This window comes from Sebastes umbrosus, chromosome 14, assembly GCF_015220745.1.
Source record: "Sebastes umbrosus isolate fSebUmb1 chromosome 14, fSebUmb1.pri, whole genome shotgun sequence".
NCBI lineage: Eukaryota > Metazoa > Chordata > Actinopteri > Perciformes > Sebastidae > Sebastes > Sebastes umbrosus.
The window spans coordinates 19896929-19921557 of record NC_051282.1 but is presented as its reverse complement, the minus strand read 5'-3'; the positions used below and the strand labels follow the sequence as shown (position 1 = coordinate 19921557).

The 24629-nt window shown below is 41.9% G+C and overlaps 1 protein-coding gene across 10 annotated transcripts in view; it reads right to left on the bottom strand.

Moving 5' to 3' along the window:
• si:ch211-278a6.1 (SRC kinase signaling inhibitor 1) overlaps nt 1-24629 on the bottom strand; it is a 136522-nt gene that overhangs the window by 29236 nt on the left and 82657 nt on the right. For 6 of the 10 annotated variants that reach the window (XM_037793210.1, XM_037793212.1, XM_037793216.1 and 3 more), the window contains 7 exons: nt 20229-20255; nt 8854-9049; nt 8087-8098; nt 6857-7152; nt 3852-4687; nt 2338-2439; nt 1812-1939 (listed from right to left, as the gene is read on the bottom strand). In XM_037793210.1, coding sequence (XP_037649138.1) covers nt 1812-1939; nt 2338-2439; nt 3852-4687; nt 6857-7152; nt 8087-8098; nt 8854-9049; nt 20229-20255 — 1597 coding nt within the window. The remainder of the gene's footprint in view (nt 1-1811; nt 1940-2337; nt 2440-3851; nt 4688-6856; nt 7153-8086; nt 8099-8853; nt 9050-20228; nt 20256-24629) is intronic. The other 4 variants (XM_037793213.1, XM_037793214.1, XM_037793211.1 and 1 more) reach the window with 3 other exon arrangements.

Genomic DNA, 24629 nt, shown 5'->3' with positions numbered 1-24629 from the left:
TCTCCATGCATCCAGTGCAGGTATAGTAAACAAGTGAATAAATAAACCTTCCAAATACTTCAAAGCTGCCTGTCTTATTACCTTGCCAAGAAGGTTATGTTGACAGTCTTGTATGTCTGTTTGTTTGTTTAACACCTTTCTACAGCTCCAAGCTGTTAGAATGTATATATTTTCATTTTTGTCAGAGGTTCACCTGCATTTTCTCCCCCCCTACTTCCTGTATTTGTGCTTAGTGTGGCTAAAACCTTCTCCATACTGGACAAATTGATGAAATGAATGCTATTCTCATCTGACTGAGTAGGACAATACTCAAGTGTCTTTCCCAAGCATTGGATTGTTCCTTTAAAGTCTCGCAATGGCCTCTAACTTTAACAATTCTACAAAGTTTGCTGCATTTTCAAATGGTGAATGAAACTCTTCAACGTCTATAGTTGGAGAAAGACAAAGATAGTAAAAGAGAAACAGAAAAAGAGAAACAGAGATGAATGAAGTAGAAATCTCGCCTAATTCACACCTAACGCGTTTGAATCAGTGAAAACAAACTCTGGTGCATTTGCCTGTTTATTTCGGTTCGTTTGGGCAGGTGTGAAAACTGTCAATCGAACTCTGGGGCGGTAAACAACTGGACTGAGACGGCCTGAAAAGGGGGGGTCTTCTTCTGTTTCCGAGTGAACTCTGGTGTGAATATTTGTGTTGGTTTTGGTCTGAAAGCAAACGGACCAACCACAGAATGTTTTGACAGTAGTTTAGCATGATTTAAAAAGAAGTCAACAGAATTGGATTTGCCCATGTGGGTTGCGATGATGCAGGACGACAGTCGCCAAAACTGTCCAATCAATGAGTTACCTGTGAGTCTGTACAACTGCATGTTTATAGATTTTGGTTTCTTAGTTAAAGTCAGTGTGAACACGAACTAGACCAGAATTAAAAGCTAATAATACATGACTTGAGAAACACATTCTCATCCCAACTCGTCACCTAATGACGCTTTGTCAGACTCCTCAGCGTCACTTTACAGTCGCAGTAAACATGTGCTTAATGTTGTGAATTAAACAAAATACTTGTTTAGGACTAGGCAGGAAAACCACGATAGGTTTAGGAAAAAAAACAACATAGTTTTGCTTAAAATCACTATGATTTTACAGTGCAAATGTGTTTTGAATGTGAACACAGGACATGAACGAACAACTGATCGTAAAGTGAAAGTGAAATGTAACATTGGTCTCCTTGATGAAAGCCTTGTGTTTGTGGGCCCATCCACCTCCCCACCCGTCCTGTGCGTCTCTTTCGCTCTTTAAACTCACCACAGCACTTTCCCTGTGCGTTTACTGTTGCCGCAGATGGGTTAACATTGTTGTTAATGGAAAGCTCGGTGCGTTTCATACCGACGCTTCAGGGTGCTTTGTGCGGCGGTATCGAACGCAGACGGCTGTGACAAAGCGTCGGTATTTGACGCCCTGGGAATGAGAACGGGCTGCAACTACAGGTGTAAAAGCGGCCTTAAAATAACCAACACCACAACTCTTAACTGAACCAAGCAGGTGATAAAGACTGATGACATGTCGTCCTCCCTCCCATCTTTAAGAGTATTGTTAAATTTAAACACATATGTCATAAATCAGGAGGTCACCATCACTGCCTGCTTGTATCCATTGTGCTCTTTAAATTGCGGTGCACTGTTTTCAATGCAAAAATAAACTGTAGAATAATTTCTAAACAGCACAGAGATCAGCACAGCAGTGGTGTTAGTAACAAGAAGGCCGGTGTGCACCGGTTTGGTACACAGGTCACAATAACGCTGCTGTACTCACTTCCTGTGGCGGAGCCGTCGCTGTTGGTTTCGGTCTTCTCGCTGGAAGAGAAAGGTAATGGCCGTGAGAACTCCGTCCCTTGGTCCGGAGGGCAGCCCGCCATCATGCAGAGACGCAGCAGGCCGCATCTGAGGATCAACGGCCAAAGGGCAAGGCAATTACAGTGCTAACGCTAACAGCACCACTACCTGACACTATCAGACTGATTACAATAACAAGTTCTCTTCTTGTTAATGAGCCCCTATTGTGTTCATGAGGCTGAAGGGCCATGATAACAATGCTCCATGTGTAAACTCAAAATCTACTGGAAAGCTATCTGACACATCTCTATGTATCAATGCATAAATCAATAGCACTGTGCCCTGTAGCTGATGTTTAGTGCTCTGTACTTGTGCTGCGCTCACACTAAGTAATGGCTCTGATAATAGCCTGCTGCCGCTCCTGTCGATAATGCTGCCTATGTGTCTGACCTGAAGCTGTATCTGTGAGTTTTAGAGGGTTAATGGGGTATAATGGAGAGTCTTACGTGCTGTCGCTGTCTGGCGCTCTGGTCAGCACACTCTGGACCAGGCCGGTAAGGCTGGCTATCTGCTTCTCCATTGCCTCCATGCGCTCCAGACGATGATCCCTGTAAATAAAGTAAATGCCACAGATCTATCAGCAAATGCTAATGGCACAAAGGCAGATGAACACTTGGATTACATGAAAATTAACAAAAAATGAAAAAAATGAATGACCGAAAAATATTTGTTGGTGTATAAATATGCAATACACAGTGCTGTAGAGTAAGCTATACAGCTTTAAAAGTACCTGTAAACCTGGTGTTAAATATCTGCTTGTAATCAAGTAAATCACAAGAGAAAAACAAAACATCTATAAAAATTATAATAGTTTAAGACATTTAAAATTCAGCTGATTCTCCTAATTAGGATTGTGTGAGCGTGGGTGGAAACCAGTGAGTACAAAACACACAAAAACACAAACAGAAACCTTCCATGCAAAATTATAAGTATTTTTGTTTTTTAATTTTGGCAGATAATGATGTGTTTTTTAACGTTTGAAGCTTCTATTGGTGTGTCAGAGGTCATAATGTTACAGTTCTACAGAGCGGCAATAGAAAGTGTGCTCACCTCCTCAATAACTGTATAGTATGGCAATTCTACAGCCCACGTTGTGCGCACAGCTTCAAAACATATTGGCTGTGTACTCCCCACCATGTCTGAGCTATACCACATCCAGAGAAAAGGGTTGAACATTTTAAAAGACCTCTCACACCCTGCAAACACTCTATTCAGTCTTCTACCTTCAGGTAAAAGACTACGCAGTATTAACACTAAAACATCTCACTTCCTCAATAGCACTTATCCTGAAGCAATCCGCATCCTAAATGCTTCACCGGCTGTATAAACAAACACATGCACTTTAACTTGTCACTTTAAGGGCATGATCCATCTGGTTGCACTACTGTATTTATTGTATGGTTACTGTATTGTTATTGTGGCAGTATATTTAGTTTTGTGTGTTATGTGATTACATGTGTTGTTGCTGAGTGCACCAAAACAAATTCCTAATCAACTGCGGTTGATACGGCAATCAATTATTGAATCTTGAATCTTCTATTGAGATTTTCGAATAACGCTTACTGTGGATATAAATTATTCCATGGTGCTGTTAGACTGCTAGACTTCCCCGTTATTAAAGGTGCCTACAGGAGAGTAAACATTTTTCGGCCGCAGAGAAAAGGTTGTTTTTTAAAGGCTAAACGGCAACAAATATGGACGGAAGCAGAAACAAAAATATGTTGTGAATTTTGGAAATAATTACATCTATCTTTTTTTCGAAAGTGTTTTTACTTTTTTATTAATAATAATAATTTGAATGTAAATTTTATGGATGAAACTGCAAAGCTTTAAACTATTTGGTACAGCCCTAGTTCATGTAGGACTTGCTCAGAAGCTGATTAAGAAAAAGTGTTTTCAGGACCTTCTTTAAACCGAACAACACACCTTAATGAAATTCACCACACAGACTGGTACTGACCTGCTGCTGTCAGGATCCTGTCCAGACATCGAGGAGCCAAAGCCGGGCGTGGCCCTGCCGCCCTCCCCAGGCCCGGCTGTCAGACAAAGGGGCTCTGAACTGGAGCTGGGCCTCGACTTTGGGCTCTCCACAAACACAGAGGAGGAGGCCGAGTCCTTGCGGAAGCTCTGCCTGACAGGTGAGGCTCTGCTGGGTGAGCTGGAATACGAGTCCCTGCTGTCCCTCAGCTGCATGTCAGGGATTTTCTGAGGGGATGAGGGCGGCATGCGAAAACCCATGCCCAGTGTGGCTGAGGAGTACGTGTCAGAGTAGAGTGAACCTCCAGGCTTGTAGAGGGAGTCCTCCAGGTCCCCTTGAAGAGCGGCGGCTGAGTAGGTGCTGAGGGAGCGCACAGAGCCACGGCGGTACAGGCCACCGGTAACGGGGAAGCTAAAGGGGTCTCCGATGGCAGCTAACGACTGGGTGGAGGCGATGCTGAGGCGGCCCTCGTGCATCAGGCTGTATGGATCAGCATACAGGCTCTCATTTTTCATCAACGCCATATTTTTTGCAGAAACTTCTTCATCAGGCTTGACGTCACGGCGCTCCAGGATGGCGCTGGGCGAGGGAGACAGGCCTACGTTGGCACCGTGGCCGGCTGAGGGATGGTGGGGATGTCGGGGCTGATCGTGCTGGGAGTGCTGGGACCCGGTGAAGGACGGAGGACGGCCGCTGCTGCCGCTGTAGGAGAGGCGTGAGCGGGACGGAGAGCCAGAGGACGCCGAGGCCGTGGAGGAGGGCAGGGTGTTGAGGCGGCGAGTTGGGGAGGAGTCGCGTGAGGAGTACACCATGTCCCTCTGAAATGAAATGAGGGTTAATATTAACAATAACTTTATTTATATAGACTACTGTTACAAAGTGCTTCACAAACAAGGACAAATAAAAGAAAGCAGGAGCAATCAGATACAAGAACACCGGCAAAAGCCCCGTCATCCTTGGTCTTCAGCTTTGATCATAGAATAGCTAACAAGACCTTATGAGAGGACTTCAGACTAGGGGTTGGTACACAAGGGGTTACAAGCTCAGCCAGGTAGCTCGGTGCCCTGCAGGGCCTTAAAAGTCAAGACAAACATTTTAAAATCTATTCTAAAACAGACAGGCAGCCAATGAAAGGAAGCTAAAATAGGGGAGATATGATCATGCATTCGAGATTTGGATAAAGGGCTGCCAGCTGCGTTTTGGACACCCTGTAATGCCTTTGGCTGAGGCGTGTAAACACAGCGTTACAATAATCCAGACGAGAAGTAATGAAAGCATGAATAACTCTGAATAACTCATGACTGAGCTAGCTTTTTGACATTGGACTCAAGATTGAGGTTGTCATCTAAAGTAAAGACAAGGTTACCATGGAGACCTACGGATGAGAGCGTTTCCCATGTGTCTGTTTGACATCTGACTGTCACTAGATAGGCTGTTAGTCTGTGCATGCCAATTTCTCAAAAATACCAATTATACACAGAATTTGCTCTCTAAAAATGTTCTTGATTGTTTGTTGTTTTTTAATTAGGCCAATGACAGAATGAAAGCAAAAAATATAAACTTAGTTATTGGCTCATCATTACAGTCCAATCTCAAATCCAAACATATGTATTTACTCTATTTAGTAGAATGCTGACAGGATGCAGGAGACAAATCTTCTCATTCATACTAAACAACTGACAACTGAATATATCTATGTCGACTTAGCTACTATTTTCCTCTTCCTGTCTTTCATCATAACGCCGTTAAACAAGCCCATGATGCTTTTTTTCAACCCACCTCTGCCTGTTATCCTCCTGTTGCGATTTTTTCTCATTTCTGCAGCTATAAAAAGTCAAATACTCGTCCGTTTTTCTTCTTTGCATTCGCTTCTCAGCATTCTGAATACCTTGTCATGCAGCACCATGTAACACACAGGAAATACTGGAGCATGACGAAGGAGTTTGTGCTGCCAAGCCGTTACGCCCAGGGACAAATCCATATACAAACTGTATATTTACAAAGCTATAGGAGGTCGCCTGGTTTGCACAAACTATATGGACACAACTTAAACAAGCAAAGAGATAAAGACACAGCTTAAGCCTGAAGTTGCTCCGAGGCAGCACCAGAGACAACACGCACAGGAGCGAATGGCAATCTGCTTGTTAATATACAGTATGTGTTTAGTCTTCAACAGTTATAAAGAAGAGATTGACTGTGCGTCTCTCACTTACTGCGAAAGATGATGGGTAACTTTGATGATTCTTGGTTTTGCCTGAGTAAATAGGTTGCTTAAAATCATGCCTTTATGGTTTCAATCTCAGTTTGATATTAAAATGTAGATGCAGTTTATGGGTGCTGGTCAGCTGTGTCTCTACCTCTTTTTCCTTTTCTATTTCTTGTACACACACAGGCATAAGCTACAGTAGCATGTAAGCATGCACAATCACATAAACCTACAGCACAGTACATGCACACACACACAACCTACTCAGGCATAATGGTTTTTCACTGCCTGTTTGCATGGTTAATAGCAGTTGTACTCTAAGTATTGTGTGAATAATGCAGATGGGAAGCACGGTTTTGTATAAAAAAATTTTCAAAAAAGGTTTCCCTCAGGCTTCCTTGATCTTCACTGAAGCAGAAATAGCTTCGGATGTTAAAATATGCTCATTTCACAGAGGAACATTGTTCTCTGGTGTCTGCGCAGCAACAGATGGCCTACTTGAAGATAAGAAAATACATTTCCAGGAGGAATACCTGTTAAATTACTAACCCACATAAACAGCCTGTCAAAGATACTATTGAAATATAAAAAACACTATTACCGTGCCAAAGAAGCACACTGCTGCTCTCTCTGTATGTAGAGGCACATCATTATAGCTGTTCTCACTGACAAAGTGAGTTGTCAATCATCAGACTAGCAGGAGATCTGACAGTTTTCTTTCTCTTAAATGACCCAGCTTGCCCTCTTGACCGCCCCACTCCCCCAGCTCCCTTCTCCTCACCCTCAGGTCTCCGTTGGCCAGGTGTGCAGCTGCAGGGTAGGAAGCGTAGATGGGCTCTTTGCGATAAATCTTGATGATGCTGCGGTCCTGGATGTCCCGCACATCCTCCAGCTCGTAGAAGACGTTGCGCGCCTCGTCCTTGATCAAGATGGCCGTGTTGGGGGACTTCAGCATGCCTGCTGTCAACTTCTGGGGGAACATGTGAACGATGAGAGCGTGCAGCGTGTCCAGGCTGCTCAGCTCGTGGGTGATGTGAACCCGACGCGTCTCATCTCCGTACTGCAGGAACAGCACGCCTAAAAGAGAGTGATACGGGAGAGACGGTTGAGTCAGAAGGCGATGGCTTATGTGGATGGAAAGAATAACCAGCAAAGCAATGCTGTCAAGTCTTTTTTTTTGCCATTTTAAAAAACATAATGGTGTCAATTATGATAAAAATGTTCTGCCTTTTGGTATACGAGATCCAGATAACGATTTTTATCATCAGATATCAGTTTGAATAATAACTGCCAGTACTTTCTTTCTGAATGTGAGAATAGGACTGCGGTAGCTGTGTGAGAATTCACAGCTAAGATGCAAAGATGCACATTTAAGTTGAATTTTTACAACTACGTTTCTTTAAATAAAACAATTACTTCCTATCAATAATTAAATTGCAATCATGGATATCAAAGCTATGGTTGGTAATCTTTAAAAACCTTTTCTTTAAATTTATTGAAATTCTTTTTACATCCCAACAGCAATCAATAATTCAAATTCTCTGACAAAAAAATAAAAATCTGTGGCTATCGCAGGACTGTCATACAGTAAGTCTACCTGCCTGTCCGTCTGCCTGTACGCACTCTGCCCGTGCACTCATTGCGCATCACCAGACCCTTCCACAAGCTGCTCGCTTAACAGCTGTGAGTACTAACAATAGCTATGTTCGATGTTTTCGTTCATTATGATAATAGTGGGGGAGTGGCTTTGGAGGGAGGCCTGAACGGACGGACTGTCAGTGTTGCCAACTTTCTCGCTAGATTTTGCGACTTTTGGAAACTTTCATCGGAAAAGAGTTATACGTAGCAACGCTGGGCTGAGTTTTAAAATCTAGTGTACCCTTGCTGGTTTCTCAAGATTACCAACCCTAGCTTTAAATTACCCCAAAATAGCCCCACTTCATGGAAAACTTGTGTCAGATACTGCAACCCTTGATTTTACAGGTAAAAATGAGTCTGACGCCTGACTAACCTGAAAATTCATCTTCATACACCCGGGGGACAAACAAAAAGAACAAACAAAGCAAAGAAAGACCAGTGATTAAAAGTCAAGCAAAATAAGAGAGATATTGCAGACGAGTTGGGGAGAGAAGAAACAAAGTGGTTAGTAAAGAGACATGGAGAAGAGAGATTGCCAGCTTCGCTGTTCTACATCAGTCACTGTCACTTTAGTTTTACAGCCACTTTTTTTTTATCTCACTATACCTGATGCAACACCACTCCTTGGTCGGGACCAGCCTCACACTAATCCGCTCTACACTCCCAAGGCTCTTTCGTAGTAAACCTGTCCTCGAAACTGCTGTTTACTCTTGCAGTTGCACAAAAATATCCTCAGTCCTGTGTGATTAACACAGACGAGCAGTATTACAGTCACTAAAAGAACTACCTTAACAAAATAGTATGCTTTAATATCTCTATGGTAAATATAATATACTAAACTTTCAAGCTTATTGTACACAAGCACACTTGCTCACCTATTCTGTGTGAATATATTGTCTACACTGAAAAAAAGATCAACTTGGTAGAAGTTCTCTGACCATTCAACAAAGTTTTGTTATCTGAGGACTCTAAGTTTTCTGCAGCAGAGAAAAATGAGGTGAAAGAATAACACTTGTTTCTCCCTGTGTGTGTGATCACAGCGGTGCACATCACCACAAGGTAAACAGACAGCTGTAAATCTGCCACGAGTCCAACCAGCATGTTGTGACAGAGGCTGCCAGCGGTGCTTCAGATCTTAACCTGGAGATCGTAGCTTATTCTGGCTGGCAGAGCGGGACAGCGGCAGGCTCTGGCGAAATCGGTTCATCCGGTTGAACCCGATGGGGATGTCGGCTTCTGACATGGTCTCCAAGGATTCAGCCGAGGCAAAGGAGAGCTTGGCGGCCTGGTCGGCGAGCCCAGACTGGGTAGACTGGGAATGCCGTGGACTGCGGCTCTGCAGCAGGAGAAGACACATGGAGAGACACAATCATTGACTGAGAGGTGAAATCAAGGCGGAGAGAATGGATTGGACGGGGCCGATGGAGTAAGACCAACCGGAAAAAAGACAGTGAGAACACAATGAGACGCCACACAATCAACCACATAACAAGATTAACGAGACCTTGACAATGGTTTAGCTACCAGCCATTCACTAAGAATTACCAGCGTCACAGTATCTGACATCAGTTGAATGCTGCAGCAGAAAAGCACCATATAACTGTTCTCAAATGGCAGAGCACTCCAGGGCATCACGCTTTACGAATCACCTACGGTGGGTAAGGAGGAAAATTAAGCCGGAAACTGTGCTCCAGCTCAGCATAAGTTATGTCATGTTTGCTCGACTTTGCACACCTCCCGCATCCCAACTCCCTGTGCTGCTGCGAACTTTAAATGAGTGCTTGTGGGATGGGAGGAGAAGCTCATGCAAATCCCGGGCTGTCACTGTTGGTTTATCCTGCTGGCCTCTGTCCAGGCGTCTCCCACTGAAAGACTGTTAGTGCAGCTGGGGCTGAGCTCACTGAACTGGCTCCCTGATCCCCCACCGCTGTAGCGTCTCCTCCAGCTCAGAGGCTGCCGTAATGAGCTCCCAGAATGCTGTCTGCTGGTTGTTTGGATGGCAGAGGCAGACACATCCTTAGCCACAGCACAGTAGCTGTGCTTCCTTGCACCATGAAGACAACAGTTTCCTCTCTTTCCAAGGATTTCCTTTTCTCCCTGAGTCAAACTGATGCATGATTCTACCGTGGCTTTCATTAATGTGAGAGACTACAGAAACTAGACAGAGAGCCACCTTTGTTCTCTGCAGAACTGCACAGAACACACATATCCATTTATGATTTTGTTTATTGGGCAATAAGACAGGAGGCCATACTGCACAGTAAACAAGGGCTGCAACTACAGATTCTCATAGGCTGTGTAAAATATGGACGTAGTCTCCGTTGTGACGTCACCCATAGGTTTCTGAAGGGGCGTGGTGAAGCTCAAAGTGGGTGGCTCCAGCCGGGAGAATGGGAGAAGAGGTGGATCGCCGGCGGAGCTGAGGCATGCCGGGTGACTCAGCAGAGGAGACAGCTGGCAGCTAGCCACCTGGTACGACACCCACCTGTCACTCAAAGCGGCAACGCCCTCATTATGCCGAACTTTAAGCCTTAATATAATCTAAACGTTTGAGTTGTATAAAAATGTACCCACTGTACAGTTCAACATATATGAACGGAGATAATAGTTATAGTCACCAAAAAACGCTTGGAGATTCCCTTCATATACATTTTTTTCAATTAACTAATAAAAAAATATAAATATACATGAATATAAAATATAAATTAATAAAATATGAAAGTATAGTAAAGAAACTTTCCATCTCAACTTTCCATCTTCATTTTTTGTATGACCAACAGTTATTTAATTCACAATAAATCAGAGAAATTGTCACACTGGACAATGTGTAAAATGATTTACAGTTTATTTTTATCCATGCAACCGGCATGGTTCTATGGATGGCAATATCTGTTTTCTACAGACATTCATGGTTCAATCTGTCTAATACTTTGCTTTATGACCAAATACCTGCAAAGCTAATGACATTCCCATTAGCCTTAACTTTACTTTGTGTTTAGTGATAATTAACACATGTAAGCATGCTAAATAGTAGGACTCTCCTCGACCAAAGAAATTCTTAGTCGACCAACACTCATACAATTTTGTCGACTAATCGATTAGTTAATTTAATCGACAGATCTGTGAAAATGAGTTCATCCACAAAGAATCACATAAAAGCACCACTTTAAATCTTGTGTTCACCAGAGATGTGCTCATAAATGTCTTGTAAATGAGTCATTCAGCATGAAAAAAGCATAAAAAAACGACTGATCGACTGAAGAAATCTAAGTGGACTCAGACCAAAACAACTGATTAAAAGAAAAGAGAGAAAAGCCCTGCTAAAAAGCTAAACTAAGAAGGTGAACATGTTAAGCAGGTATAATGTTTACCATCAGCATGTTGTCATTGTGAGCATGTTAGAACGCTGACATTAGCATTTAGTCGAGCCTGACAGAGCCACTAGCATGGTTTTAGACTCTAATTCTTTTAAACTCTAAAACTAATTTATCAGTGAGTTAAATGAGTGTTGCTGATTTAACTTCAATCAATTAATCTACTAATTTTTGCTGCCCTACAGTAAAGTAAACTAAATGAGCCGTAGCGACTCGTGACTACTACCATCACTGGTAATTTGCTCTCTAAATTAACTGCTTTGCTATCACATGTGTGTTTACAAGGCAAGTTACAAACCCCCATCATGACTAAGAAGCGGAACAATCCTTTTTATAAAGTACGCTTCCCTTCTGTCACTATCATACATAATTCACAGTCACACACACACACACCCACACACACACACACACAGAGAATGATAGTGGCGGTGTCCAGTGATAGTGGTGGCAGACAGTGTCTGAGCACGCAGAGGCACGGTGATGCTGACAGATAACCCCCACCGTGTTTTCTAATAGGCTCATTTATCTAAACTGTGACCACACCGAACAACAACACAGCCAGCAGCAGCACAGAGGAGCAGCACGTACTGCAGTGTGTCATATTCTGGCCAGCTACAGTGGGATATGAAAGACATTAGGGTGAGACACAGTACTATACATAGTAAGGTTAGGGTTCGATAGCATTTTATCTGGTCTTCCTCTAAATGAAATAGGTTCTCTTTGAATCCCTTCTTTTAATTCCGCTTAGGTTTCAAGTTTAAAGGAATAGTTGAAAACTTTGGCAAATACGCTTTGTTAAGAAGAAAAGATTGATACCACTCTCATGTCCGTACAGTAAATATGAAGCAGAGTCTCCAGGAAGTTACTGGTCCCAACCAAGAAACACACAACCCACCGTAAAAACAGCTAATTGTCAATTTTAAACTTTGTTTTTTGTAAGGATTAAAGGTGCTATTGATAACATTGAGCAAGCATCATAAATAAATAAAACAATAAATCAATAAAACTCACCAAAATCATCTTGGTCTTTCTAACAATCACCAACTCAGGTTCAGATTTAGGCCCCCTAAATCTCCTCTGATGCATATCTTCGTTATACATCGTTTGGGAAATTATAACGTTAAGTAACTGGATGCAACTGTCACAAATACTAACGTAGCTCCTCGGGGATTGAAGCTGTTATTTTTCTCATTTTGACAATCTAACCAGTGACAACACATTAGTTAAGGTTGTAAGGACTATGGCTGTTGATAGTTGTTGTAATTTTATGGATTATTGTTGTTCAGACAATTAAGCTAAGGCAGTTAATATGTGCTAACGTCAGTTGTCACTTGTTGCCACAGTAAATACTTACTTATTCTGCAGCCTGATGGAGACACCGGTATCAAACTCAGCCCTTTATCCATTTTTTCCACACTAACTTGCAACTTGATCACTGACGCTACAGAGATACCACGTGATACCAACGTTGTTTTACTATTGGCCCACAAGCTACAGAGATAAACAAAACATTCATTTTGGACCCGTCAATTTTTAAAATGATTAATTCACAATCACATTTTTTTTAGTAAAAGCTATACTTTTATTCGGCACCTTCCTAAAAGTTCTATGGCTGTATTATTTTTTTTAAATTATTCGTCTACATAAAAATGTAAATAATCGTTGTTAATTAGTGCGCTTGAGATGTGCTACCCGTATTACCCTTAAACAGAGATAGATTACTATACCTCCCCCTTTATCAAAGCTAAATTAACCAGCTGCTCACGGTAGCTTCATATTTACTGTATATACAAGAGAGTGGTATCAATATACTCATCTAACTCTCAGTATTTTTCCTAAAATCTCAGTACAATTTTCCTAAAATGTTGCATTATTCGTGTAAAAACTCAAACTATTTCTTTATAGATAGCCAGCAGGCTACATATCACTTTAACAATGCTAACTAAAAAAAGGCAGTTAATAAAAGATTTAATGAGATATTTGTTGGACTCAACAAATTACAGGTATTTAACTTGGAACTGGATATGTAGTGGAAGCAGCTGCCTGAGTGCAACCGTATTACTCAGGAGAAGTAACGCCTAGAGATATTTTTGGCATAGAAATGCAACAGCAGCTTTCAGTATGAATGGGAATAGCTGAAAAGATGTCTAAGACATGTCAAAGATAGGAGATTTCTTTTGAGAGTATCTGCTCATTTTTTCCCCTGCATGGCTGAGAGGGAAACACAGAGCAACTCTTGAGTCATTCCGACTATAGTGCATGCAAGAATTTTATTCCAAGGCTAAAAAACCTAGCTGGAGCTTTCTAAGAAAGGGGAAAGGGAATTGAGAATACAATGCTGCATGACTGAGCTCGTGTCTCACGATGTTTGCAGACTCAAATTTGAAATTTCTGAACCAGCTGAGAAAGTGAATGAGTTATTTTTCTACTCTCTCGACAACTACTATGAATGTGCTGCTGAACAAGACAATGAAACCGTGATGTATGAACGTGTGTGAGCTTACCGCAGCTGTCGTTGTACATGCTCTCAGTCAGCTTGCCTTGTTACAACAGGCTATTCCATATTGGTGATTTATGTGATATGAAAACTGAAAATGTCTCTCTGCAGTGATTTTGCATTGTAAATATCATATGCGAACACACCATCTGGTCATGCATCTGGTCCTGCTAGACATGCCAGTGTTATACACGATGGTGTTCACAGCCTCCTTTGAGAGGAACTGGTTCCTTCTTATTTCCACTACAATCCTCCCTCTGCACCTCCTCTCCTTCCCTCCCTCCACCCGAACCTGTTCTTTTAGAGCGATCTAGACTTTTTTCAACAGCACTCAATTACTGTCGAGAACTCAACACTGTTATAAGGGAAGTGAGGAACAAGTAGGGAACAGGATGATCTTACACGGAAGAGAAGCGAGCGGAGTAGAAAAGCGGGACACGGCAGCTTGACAGCAGACCTTAGGCTACAAACTGCATTAAGCTCAATGCAACCTCCCATCCCGTTGTTTCTTGTTTCACATTCACAAGCACGCACACACTGGGACGCTCTGTTTTTAAGGTCAAGTGATGGTATATGTATTTTTTATGTTTGGGAGAGCACATCTCATCCAACTCTGATACTTCAATGTTGTCTTACTTACAGTAGTCTGTTAACCTTGTATAACGGGCTACAACTATTTTTTTAGCCTCTCTTCAATATGTATGTCAACTTAAAAAATGATTAGCAGTTCACACACACAGAATGTTTTGGTGAAAAATGCAAAGGAATAACAGGAGAACCAGATTTAAACACATTGTAATGAAACAGTGTGGATGCTTCAAGGCCTGTTAAGTGTTCTAAGAAGTGCACATTTTACCTGTAAAGCCGGGCAGCACTGTACAGATTAAGCAAGCTTTTAACCTTGAATTGGCTGCCCCGACTAATTTTAGAATCAGGCTGTTATAAACTGCAGGGAGCTTGTTTTAATATTACTATTTAAAACTGCTGTCATATCAAATTTTATTTTGATGCAGAGCAGACAGACCATATTGTCTGCCTCTTCCAGACATCTGCGGCTCCATATTTTCCTTTTTTTTCTTCTTACTTCCTCTCATAGTTGAATTGCACAAAGTAATGTTGCCTTACTCTCTTTTTAGTCAACAATGTTAAAGATGAAGCCATCATGTCTGAATCCACTTTTGGAATAAATCCGACCGGGGGTAATTTATCGACTCATAGAACTAAAATTAACGCCTCGCGGTTGTATGCCTCCGCCAAGTCAAGTTGCAGTTTAAATCCATGTCTGTCAAAAATGTCATCACTTCATCTTTTTATCCTGTTAGACATTGGTGTGAAATTGTCATAATTAACATATGAATTCTTGAGTTATGGCCAAAAACATGTTTTGTGAGGTCACGATGACCTTAACCTTTGACCACTAAAATATAATGAGGTCATCCTTGAGTCCAAGTGGACGATTGTGCCAAATTTGAAGAAATTCCCACCAGGCGTTCCAGAGATATCGCGTTCACGAGACGGTACAGATGGATGTATGTGCGTACGGACTACGGACCAACGGACGGACGGACGGACGGACAACCCAAAAACATAGTGCTTCTGGCCACAGCTGTCGCCGGCGCAGAGGCATAAAAATCATCCCTCTCAACCCACTAGAAGTGTGTGGCGGTGTCTGTATCTGCAGAGAGACCCTGCCCTGTGCCTGTATTTTCTAATTTTGCTGTGTTTGGGACGTTTCTTGGCGTCAATCTCTATAAAAACATAGACGGATCACAAGTGCCAAAAATGCAAATATAGCGAGGCGAAACAACAAGCAGTCAAAGCTCGTTCCAAAACGAGAGCAAGCACCCTAACCCTAACCACGGTCAGGGGACGGACGCTTCTGGTGTCGAGCCGGTGAGGAGTGGTCAACTTTGACTGTTGTATTTATAAACCACAACTGACGGATCCTACTCATTCTGCCTTTAAGGCAAATTTAAGCTGCAAGCATATCATGTGACATTCTTGCACATACAACAAGCAGAAGGATAAATCACACTGCTGTAAATAAGTATACTAGCAAGTCTTTAACTGTCTCGGTTGTGGTTTGGTAAGTGGTAACTAAATAGGAGAGTCCTGGAGTCCAGAGGAAAGCTGACCACACGATTGCTGCCGCTGGGCTCTTCTGATCTTTTCCCTGAATGTAGTTATTTCCCTGTTAAGTGATGTGACATTCTGAGTGAAGAGAGAATACACATCAACCAGAAATGTCAGCGACAGACTTGATGCGTGTGAAATGACAATGAGGTGTTTGTCTCCTGGCTATTGCTTGAGAGACAGGTGTTAAATGGTTAATATCACAATCCTCACACCTTATATTTTCCTCCAGCTTTTTTTGTCTCTCCTCTTAATGACATCCTTCTCTTCCTCTAAAGCTTGTTGCCTCAAGTTGTCTGTCTTCCTCTCCTTCCTTTATATCCCCTGTCACTCATTTGTCCATTCCCACAGCTCACTTCTGATTCTTGCTGAGCTGCTCTATATCAACAGATCTGCCTCCACCTCCGTCTCTAGTGGCAGAGGGCAAAGCCTCATCCAGGTGCTGTTGCTGTCTGCATTTGAGGATTTTGAGTCTGCATTTCTTCCCTCTAACTATAACCTGGCTCTTTTCTTCCACATGAAAGAAGTTCTCAGCTCTCACTTTTAGAAAATGGAGAGAAAACAGCTCCCTAAAATCGATCCATCTCTCACATCCATTTGTCTCTACTTGCTCTTCCCCCACTATCATTATTTCTCTCCATCTTTCTCCAACTCTCTGGCCAATCTTCTGCCTGGACACACAACCACCAACCCCCCTAGAGTCCTATCTCTTCATAAATACCTGGAGTCATCAATGCACGGAACAAATTGCTTTGCCAAATTGCTGTGAATTGAGCGAGCGTCGATGTAAATCGGTTTGCTCAGATAGAGAGGGAGCACAATGGCGTTCTCTTTGAGAGGCGAGATGATGGCTGAGATTGTTGGAAATGATTCTCTTTTTTATCCTGATAGAAAATAGAGAAACAGAAGCTTTTAAACATGGCTGGAAACATGTTCCAGACACATCTAACTACATTATTCCATGTCCAACACCAGCAATAATAATCATTACTATCTGAAAACATCCTTGACAAACATATTTTTTTCCACAGGTAAAAAAAACGATCGTAGTGAAATCCTGATAGTAGTTTCACTTAGTGTTTATTTTCCGCAGGCAGGCGAATCCGGGGAGAGAGTCAAGCTTAGATTAGAGCTGGTGGGATGAGGGAGTAGGACGGGGCTTTCAGGAGCTTTACGGCGAAATCAAGCGGATGAGGTGTCAACATAAAAGGTGTCAACAACGGTGTTGTGCAGAAAGCAAATAGCTTTAGATCTGTTACCACTTGGACCATTTTGGTTGTTTCATTTATTCTACATTTTATTACTGCTCCAGCACCTTGAGGAGCCAATAAATCAATTCTAACTCTCACTGTTCAGTGATTAAACTACCTCACTTGATGTTCCTTTTTCAAGTGACTAGCAGAACAGAAACTTTTTAAGAAGTACAAGGCACCAAAAGCAACTATTTTGATAATAAAATAATAGTTCATAATTTCCCGGAGTGAATATTTAGTGCTTTTCTCTGTTCTATATCATTGTTAACTGAATAGCTTTGAGTTTTGGACTGTTGGTCGGAGAAAATAAGACACCTGAAGACGTCACCCTGTCTCTAAGAAATTATGATGTGCATTTCTTTTTGACATTTTATGGACCAAAAGATGTTAGATTTTAAGGGATAATTTGGGTGTTTTGAAGTGGGGTTGTATGAGGTTCTTATCCATAGTCAGTGTATTACCTACAGTAGATGACGGTCGGCACGTCCACAGTTTAGAGAAGCAGACAAGAGTTACTGCACAGAAGCAAAACAATGTACTCCTGTGGACAGGGGCAGCAGCAAACGGATTTTAGACACCTAAAAGAAAAGCTCACCTCAGAAAATCAATATCCGTTTAAGTGTACGCTATATTTAGAATATTTTCACTGCTTTACCTTGCTGTGAGACAGCCCTTTAAGATGGGGAACTGAAGCTGTTGTATCCATCTATGCTCTCGCCAAGGCAACCAGACTCCATTGAAAAAACCTGTAATTTTACCCCGCAGAACACGGGTTGCTGGTCTACCGCTGCCTCGATCGGTTAGTTTGCTTGTATTATTCTGTGACTTTGATGAATCCGAGCTAACCACACTGACACAACAACACAAGTTTCAATGGAGTTTGGTGGCTTTGGCGAGAGCATAGATAACGGCTTCAGTTCCCTGTTGGAAACATAGACTGTATAGCTGTCTCACAGCAAGGTAAACCAGCAAAAACATTCTAAATTGCGTGTACCAATATTGATTTATTTTTAGGTGAGCCTTTGTTTTAGGTGGTTAAAATACGTTTTGCAGCAGTACAATGCTTTGCTTCCGTGCGGTTACTCCTGTCTGTTTCTCCAAATTTGGTGCATGCAAACTGTCGTCTACTGTAGGGAATACACTGACTATGGATACCTCATACAACCCAACTTCAAAACACCCAACTATTCCTTTAATCTGAGCGTTTCAACCGTTACAACCGTTGAATACACATTTTTTTCAGATCTGGTTCTTTTTATCACCAATCAGAATTTGTTGGTTTGATGTTTAGAGCTTCACTTTACCCCACAGGGGTTTTGCAAACAACCTGAAAGTCCTGCAGAGTTATAACCAATTGGTTGTGTTGTGTAACAGATTTATGTGATAGACCGGGCTCTACAGTAAATTCTATTTCATATCACTCTTGTTTGAGGTTTAAGTACTTGTGGGAGTGAGGGATAACTTGCTTAGCCTTCCCCATGGGTCAGGGCGTATGGCTATTGATATTCAGTGACATTTCCAACCTGTCCAAATGATATTGTAAGGAGGGATTCAGGGAAGACTACAGCGCAGATAAGCCCCGGGCTCTTCCCTCACACACACACATCTATACGCTCTTTAACTTGCTCTGTTTAGACAGCACACCTCCCTGCCTGCCTTTGTGAGGTGTAATGCCACGACAAAGTGATACACATTACAAAAACAACAAATGGGCTCAACTCTTTAAATTCAGCATACGAGATAAACACTTCTACATCTTGATGTTGGCATTCTCCTGTATACTCAGCCCATATTTCCTCTCTGCAACCTGTGGTATAAAAACACACTCTGCAGCCCAGCCATGACTCAAGCCTCTGTGCTAACGTCTTTGTATTATTTCAGTAATGCCTCAGCGGCACGTCTGAAATGTCTTCTTAATGTCTCAGTCGGTCTGAGTAATACTTCAGCAAGGTCACATGGCTTCTAGCCATTAATGCCTGCCGCCTGAGGTATCATAAATCCCGAGAGGATCGTCATCTGCAGATTAAATGGAGCTGGGGAAGTTTAAGCTGTCGCCACCCCGGACACCTCTGCCACCGCAACGCTACACACACCACAAACACACACACACACACACACACTCCACGAATAGCCGAGAGACAGAGATGCTGGAAGTCAGTCAGAGTTGGGGGTGCTGAGAGAAAGTCAGTCTATATAATGACGTCATACTTAATGCTGCGCGATATTTATGGTTTGTGCATTAATTTGAATGGCCAGGATCATTTATATTTAAAGGAACAGTGTGTAGGATCTGGCGGTGAGGTGAGGAGATTTCAACCAACTGAAGCTTCTCCTGTGTGCCAAGCGTGTTGGAGAGCTGCAGTGGCTGACGCCAAAAGGCGAATGTCCCTCTCAAGAGCCATTTGAAGCAGAGCCAGTGCGTAGAGTGTGTGTGTACGTGGGAAGTGAGTGGTGAAGCAAGAGAGAGAGAGAGCGGCGGCGACGGGAGCGAGTAACGTTATCGACTCCAATCCAAGCAGGAAAAGTTAACAGTTTGGTTTGTCCATTCTGGGCTACTGTTGAAACATGGTGATGAAACATGACGAACTCCGTGAAGAGGACCCGCTACCTATGTAGATATAAACGGCTCATTCTAACGTAATGAAAACACAATGATTCTTATTTTTAGGTGATTAAACATTAAAGAAAACACACTTATTAATATTATATTCCATTTCTGCCGATAGATCCCCCTAATTTTTACACACTGGTCCTTTAATTGTTATTCACAACAATTTACACTAATTTTTGAACGTTTACACTACAACGGACCGCAAACTTTAACACCACATACTGTATGTCGAAGCAGCAACAGCAACTACACCGTCAACAACACGGAAATAATGCCTGAGAATTGCGAGGACAAGAAGAAGGAGTCAGGGAGTGTATGGATGACCCATAACCAGGTTATTATAGTTTATAATAATGCAGGAGACGAGTGTGGATCTGCCCCCAAATATCCCAGTATAAAATATTAATTTCCATTACAGTAAACAATAAGCCTAAAGACAAATCGGCACCCTCAGCACCCCCACTCCCACGCCGATGCCGAGAGATGCCAAGAGAGCTGGGTGTTGCAGAAGCCAGAGGACCAAGGAGATAGGCTGGTGATGCCCGAGGAGTCTTACGTAATCCCACAGCACAAAACACACACATTCACATACACACACACACAATAGACAGGAGAGTGACAGGGACCCTTAGACACGCAGCACTGACCTTAAAGCTCCAGTAGTTGGGCTGTTGCTGTGGAGTTCATGAAGGACAAAAGAGGGAAGGAAGGGAGACAGAAAGAGAAAAGTTAGATACTGCTCTAATAATGACTGAAGTTCACCGACATAAAGAAACCACTTTAAACAACACACGGTCCAAACCGAGTATATGGCTGGATGGTGTAATGGTCAGTCTGTGAATTTGTGGCTAAATTGTTACACATACAGTCAGTGGTCATGACTATAATGTTAAATCCAGCGGTACATGTCCATACATGGCGGCCTGCTCATAAACTTTCTGTTATTCCGTTTAAACAATCCACCAAAATCTACTTCTAAAAACATTTCTAAGTTAGAAATAGGCTATGCCACTGCTGAATCTGGTTTCATTTCAGAACTAGATCGCCTAGTTTGACAGCTTGGTCCAAGTCTAAGCCAGACGGTCACGCTGGACGGGCTCATTTGCATAAAGATTTTTCAACTTTATGCAAATACAGACTCTCTCCAACTCGCCGCAACACTCCCATCATGTACTGGGCGACTGCTTCTCCTGTTTTCCATAGGAAATGAATGGAAAGTGTTGAGATAGCCTCCGTCACTGGATCTGGTAGAAAATGTAAACAAAGGACTGTTCCCGCCTTTTACATTTTGAAAGAGCAACGGCCAATGAGAAAACTCCAGCACTTGGCCGACCAATCGTTTAACTTCATCACTCAGACAGTGACAGACTTTTGCATTTGTAAGGCTAGCCGTCTGCGGTCCAGCCAAAAAAAAAAATGGTGCATTGAACAAGCTGTACTGGAGAGGAGATAATAGTTTGAATGCATCCTACCCAAAATGCAAAATCAGTTGCATTTCCTAAATCGTTTCCTTGTTCCTTGTTTGACAGGCGATATATGAAACTCATTAAAAACTGCTGACAGCTTCATCTAATCTGAACCACAATCATTAAGTTTGATTGGTGTTAATGCAGGGGGTGGCTGTGTTTTGCAGGCGTCAGGTTACAGCGCACCTGAAACAAGATTGCTCTGTTGGCTGTAACTGGTGAAGGGGAGGAAATGAAAAGAGTGAAATCGAGTCAAACAGCAGCCCACTCTGTTGTTTCGATGTTGGCCCTTCTCCCAGACTTCTCCACCACAGGCAAACCACCGTTCCGTCTCCACCTCGCTCTCTGCTGCCTCTTTCGCTCCCGATGCACCTGCCATGCTCTTTTCATCTGACACCTCACCTGCGTATTCTCGCCAGCCCATCCCGAATCTGTCATGTGTCTATTTTCCCTTCCTGTTGCTCTGCCATTTACAAAAAAAAAGGTCTCGCGTGTTGGCCTCAGGAAGTGAGCTTTCCATTAAAACATAATTACCCCACAGTGAAAACCAAGCCAACACAAAAATGACATGGAGAATTAAAAAAAGATTGGGCAGAGTTCATGAATTTTAATTCTAATCCAAACTCGTATTCTACCTCTTAGTCTTATCTGCAGGCAATTTTCAGTCCATTCAGCCTCCCCTCTGCAGGAACCACATTACTCTCCTGGCACAGCGATGAAAAAAAGTGACAGGCGAGTTTTGATTTATGATAGTTGGTGGTTTTTCATCATCAGCTTTCCATTTTAATACGGTCTCAACAAAAGCCTCGATTATTTCAGTAAACACGAGCGTCGGAGGGAGCGTTTTCAGCCGATTATTACCTTATTGTAATCTAATCTTTCACTTAATGTCCCCTCATTTGGCCCTGACGTCGTTCTCTCTTTCACTTTATGCTCTTCTTTCACTCTCCAGTTCTTTCTCTCTGTTCTTAATGTACTGCAGTGAGACTTCTTGCCTGGTTTGATACAATATTAAGTGTTATAATCGAACTAATACAAATAGATAATGTTTCCTGGCCAAGAAGACACCGAGCCATGATAAAGTAACATCTGGTCTAACACAGTGTAACATACAGGCTAGAGCTGTGTCCCAATTCCATACTACACACTAACAGTGTGCTGTATATACTAAAATGTGGCAGTTAGTATGCAAGAAGTCAATGTGATCTGCAGTTTTGTACAAATAGGAGATGATAGAGAGCGTGTGCAGACAAATGTCAGTCAAACTTTGACTTTGGAGTGACACCCCTGATTAAACTTCAAACTTTAGCTGTGTCCCACTTCCATACTAAATACTAACTGTATGCACTTCTTATACTAGTATACTGTTTGGTAGTTAGTAAAAAGAAGAACTTTGACTTTTTTTTTCGTTACATACATACATGAAATGTGCACTGTGCATTTAACCCATCCTAAGCCTTTTAGGAGCAGTGGGCTGCTGTAAAGCACCCGGGGAGCAACTTGTCTCGCTCAAGGACATTTCGACTTGTGGACAGTAGAAACCGAGGATTGAACCGCCAACCTTATGATTAAAGGACGACTCGCTCTACCCTCTGAGACACAGCCGCCCCAAGAATACAAGAAAAACAACATATTTAACCATTTTATACTAATAGGAAATGACACAATTAGGGCTGTCAAGGTTAACGTGATAATGACACGTTAACGCAAATTCCTTTTAACGCCACTAATTTCTTAGTTTCTTAGTTCTAATTTCTCAGGGGTTCTTTGACCTCTGACCTGTGAGGGTTTCTGGACAATATTTGTCATTGTTTTGTGTTGTTAATTGATTTCCTATAATAAATATATACACATATTTACACAAAGCAGGCATATTTGCCCACTCCCATGTTGATAAGAGTATTAAATACTTGACAAATCTCCCTTTAAGGTACATTTTGAACAGATAAAAAAATGTGCCATTAATCGCGATTGAATATTTTAATCAATTGACAGCTCTAGACACAATACTTGTGCCGTTTGGGCGTCAATTAAACTGTGACTTTAGAATGACACTTCACAAATAAAATAAAACGTGACACAGAAACATCAAAAAGTTTTGGTTCCAAAAATGCAGTAGTTATTTTTTGTTTGCAGAATTGTTCCTGGAGCTGTTTTACCACCATCAAGGGGGCAGCTCCTCCTTTTTACTTTACGCATTGCATCACGGGAAAATAGTTAGAAGTAAATCAACAGCACACTCAAAAATCAAGGGTTTTAAAGTATATATACCGATCTTTTGAGTTTACTTTATTTGTCAGGTTTACAGTGTGAACACACCACATCCTGACGGAGCACTGAAGCAGCTGCTCTGCTAATGTGCTGCTCACCGTGTCTTTGAATAAATGTAATGCAATAGCCCACTCAAAAATCAGGCAGATTTAGTATGCATGCTGGCATCTTTGAGTACACTCACTTTTGTCACTTTTCCAGTGTGAACGCACCACATATTAAAACCTGCTTAGAATTAATAGTAGTAGTAGTAGTAGTAGTAGTAATAATATGGAAATGGGACACAACAGAGTCGTAGTATAATAATACGAGTACAGTAGTTGGACACAATAACAGCAATGTAATGACACCTATTACAACTATACAATAACTAGGATTAAAATCCAAGTTCAATAGTCTGAAACTGAACAAACTTTATTATTATTATGACTTCATTCAAGGTAGCAGCTATTCCAAGGTATTTTATTGTGTATTATTCTGTCCACTACATAATGCTGCTGGGCTGTTTATAATTAAAAAAAAAAACAGTGCATATATTCTCCTAGACTCTCACCAGCACTGAGGCAAGTGGGACACTCAAAATGATATGGAGCATAATCTCCACCCACGCTTCTTTTTTCCCCATAGCATATAAATTTCTACCAACATATGTCAAAGCAATTATTATTGAAGGAAACTCTTTGATGTGACGCTGAGGACAATTTCTGTCTCCTAGCTACTTCTTCTGTATTTTTTAAAGTCATATAATGTCGCTGTCCAGGAGAATTAAAGGATTAAATTCTACATTATGGGTTAATATGATAATAATAAACACTTTTACAGAAAAGCTTGATGATCTAAAAAAATATATATTATCACATTACTTCATACAAGGCTGTATGTCTTCAGAAAAAGTTTTTATACAAGACAGTAAGAGATCTTAATAAAGCATCTGCACCTCCTCTGAAGTGGTCAGAAAGCTAATTCTCACTGCGCGTTCCAATATCCATACTAACATAGTATTTAGTATGCCAGAAAAGTGTTTAGTATGTCTCAATACATGGAATAGGCTCGTTCCAGATGAGCCCGGCCTGCACAGAATCGATCACCGGCGATCGGCGCAAAACTTAGTTTTGACAACAAACACGGCGTATTGTAGAAAGTCCTATATTTCTGTGTAATATTTAACGCCAGAGTGTTGTGCAATGAAGGTTTCATCTGTCACCGCCCCCCTGCTGCTGCTGCCTGATCTCGTCTACTTTCCAGACGAGGAGCAGTTCATCTCGAACGAGCCTAACATCAAATGCAGTATGCCAAAAAATACCAGGATGT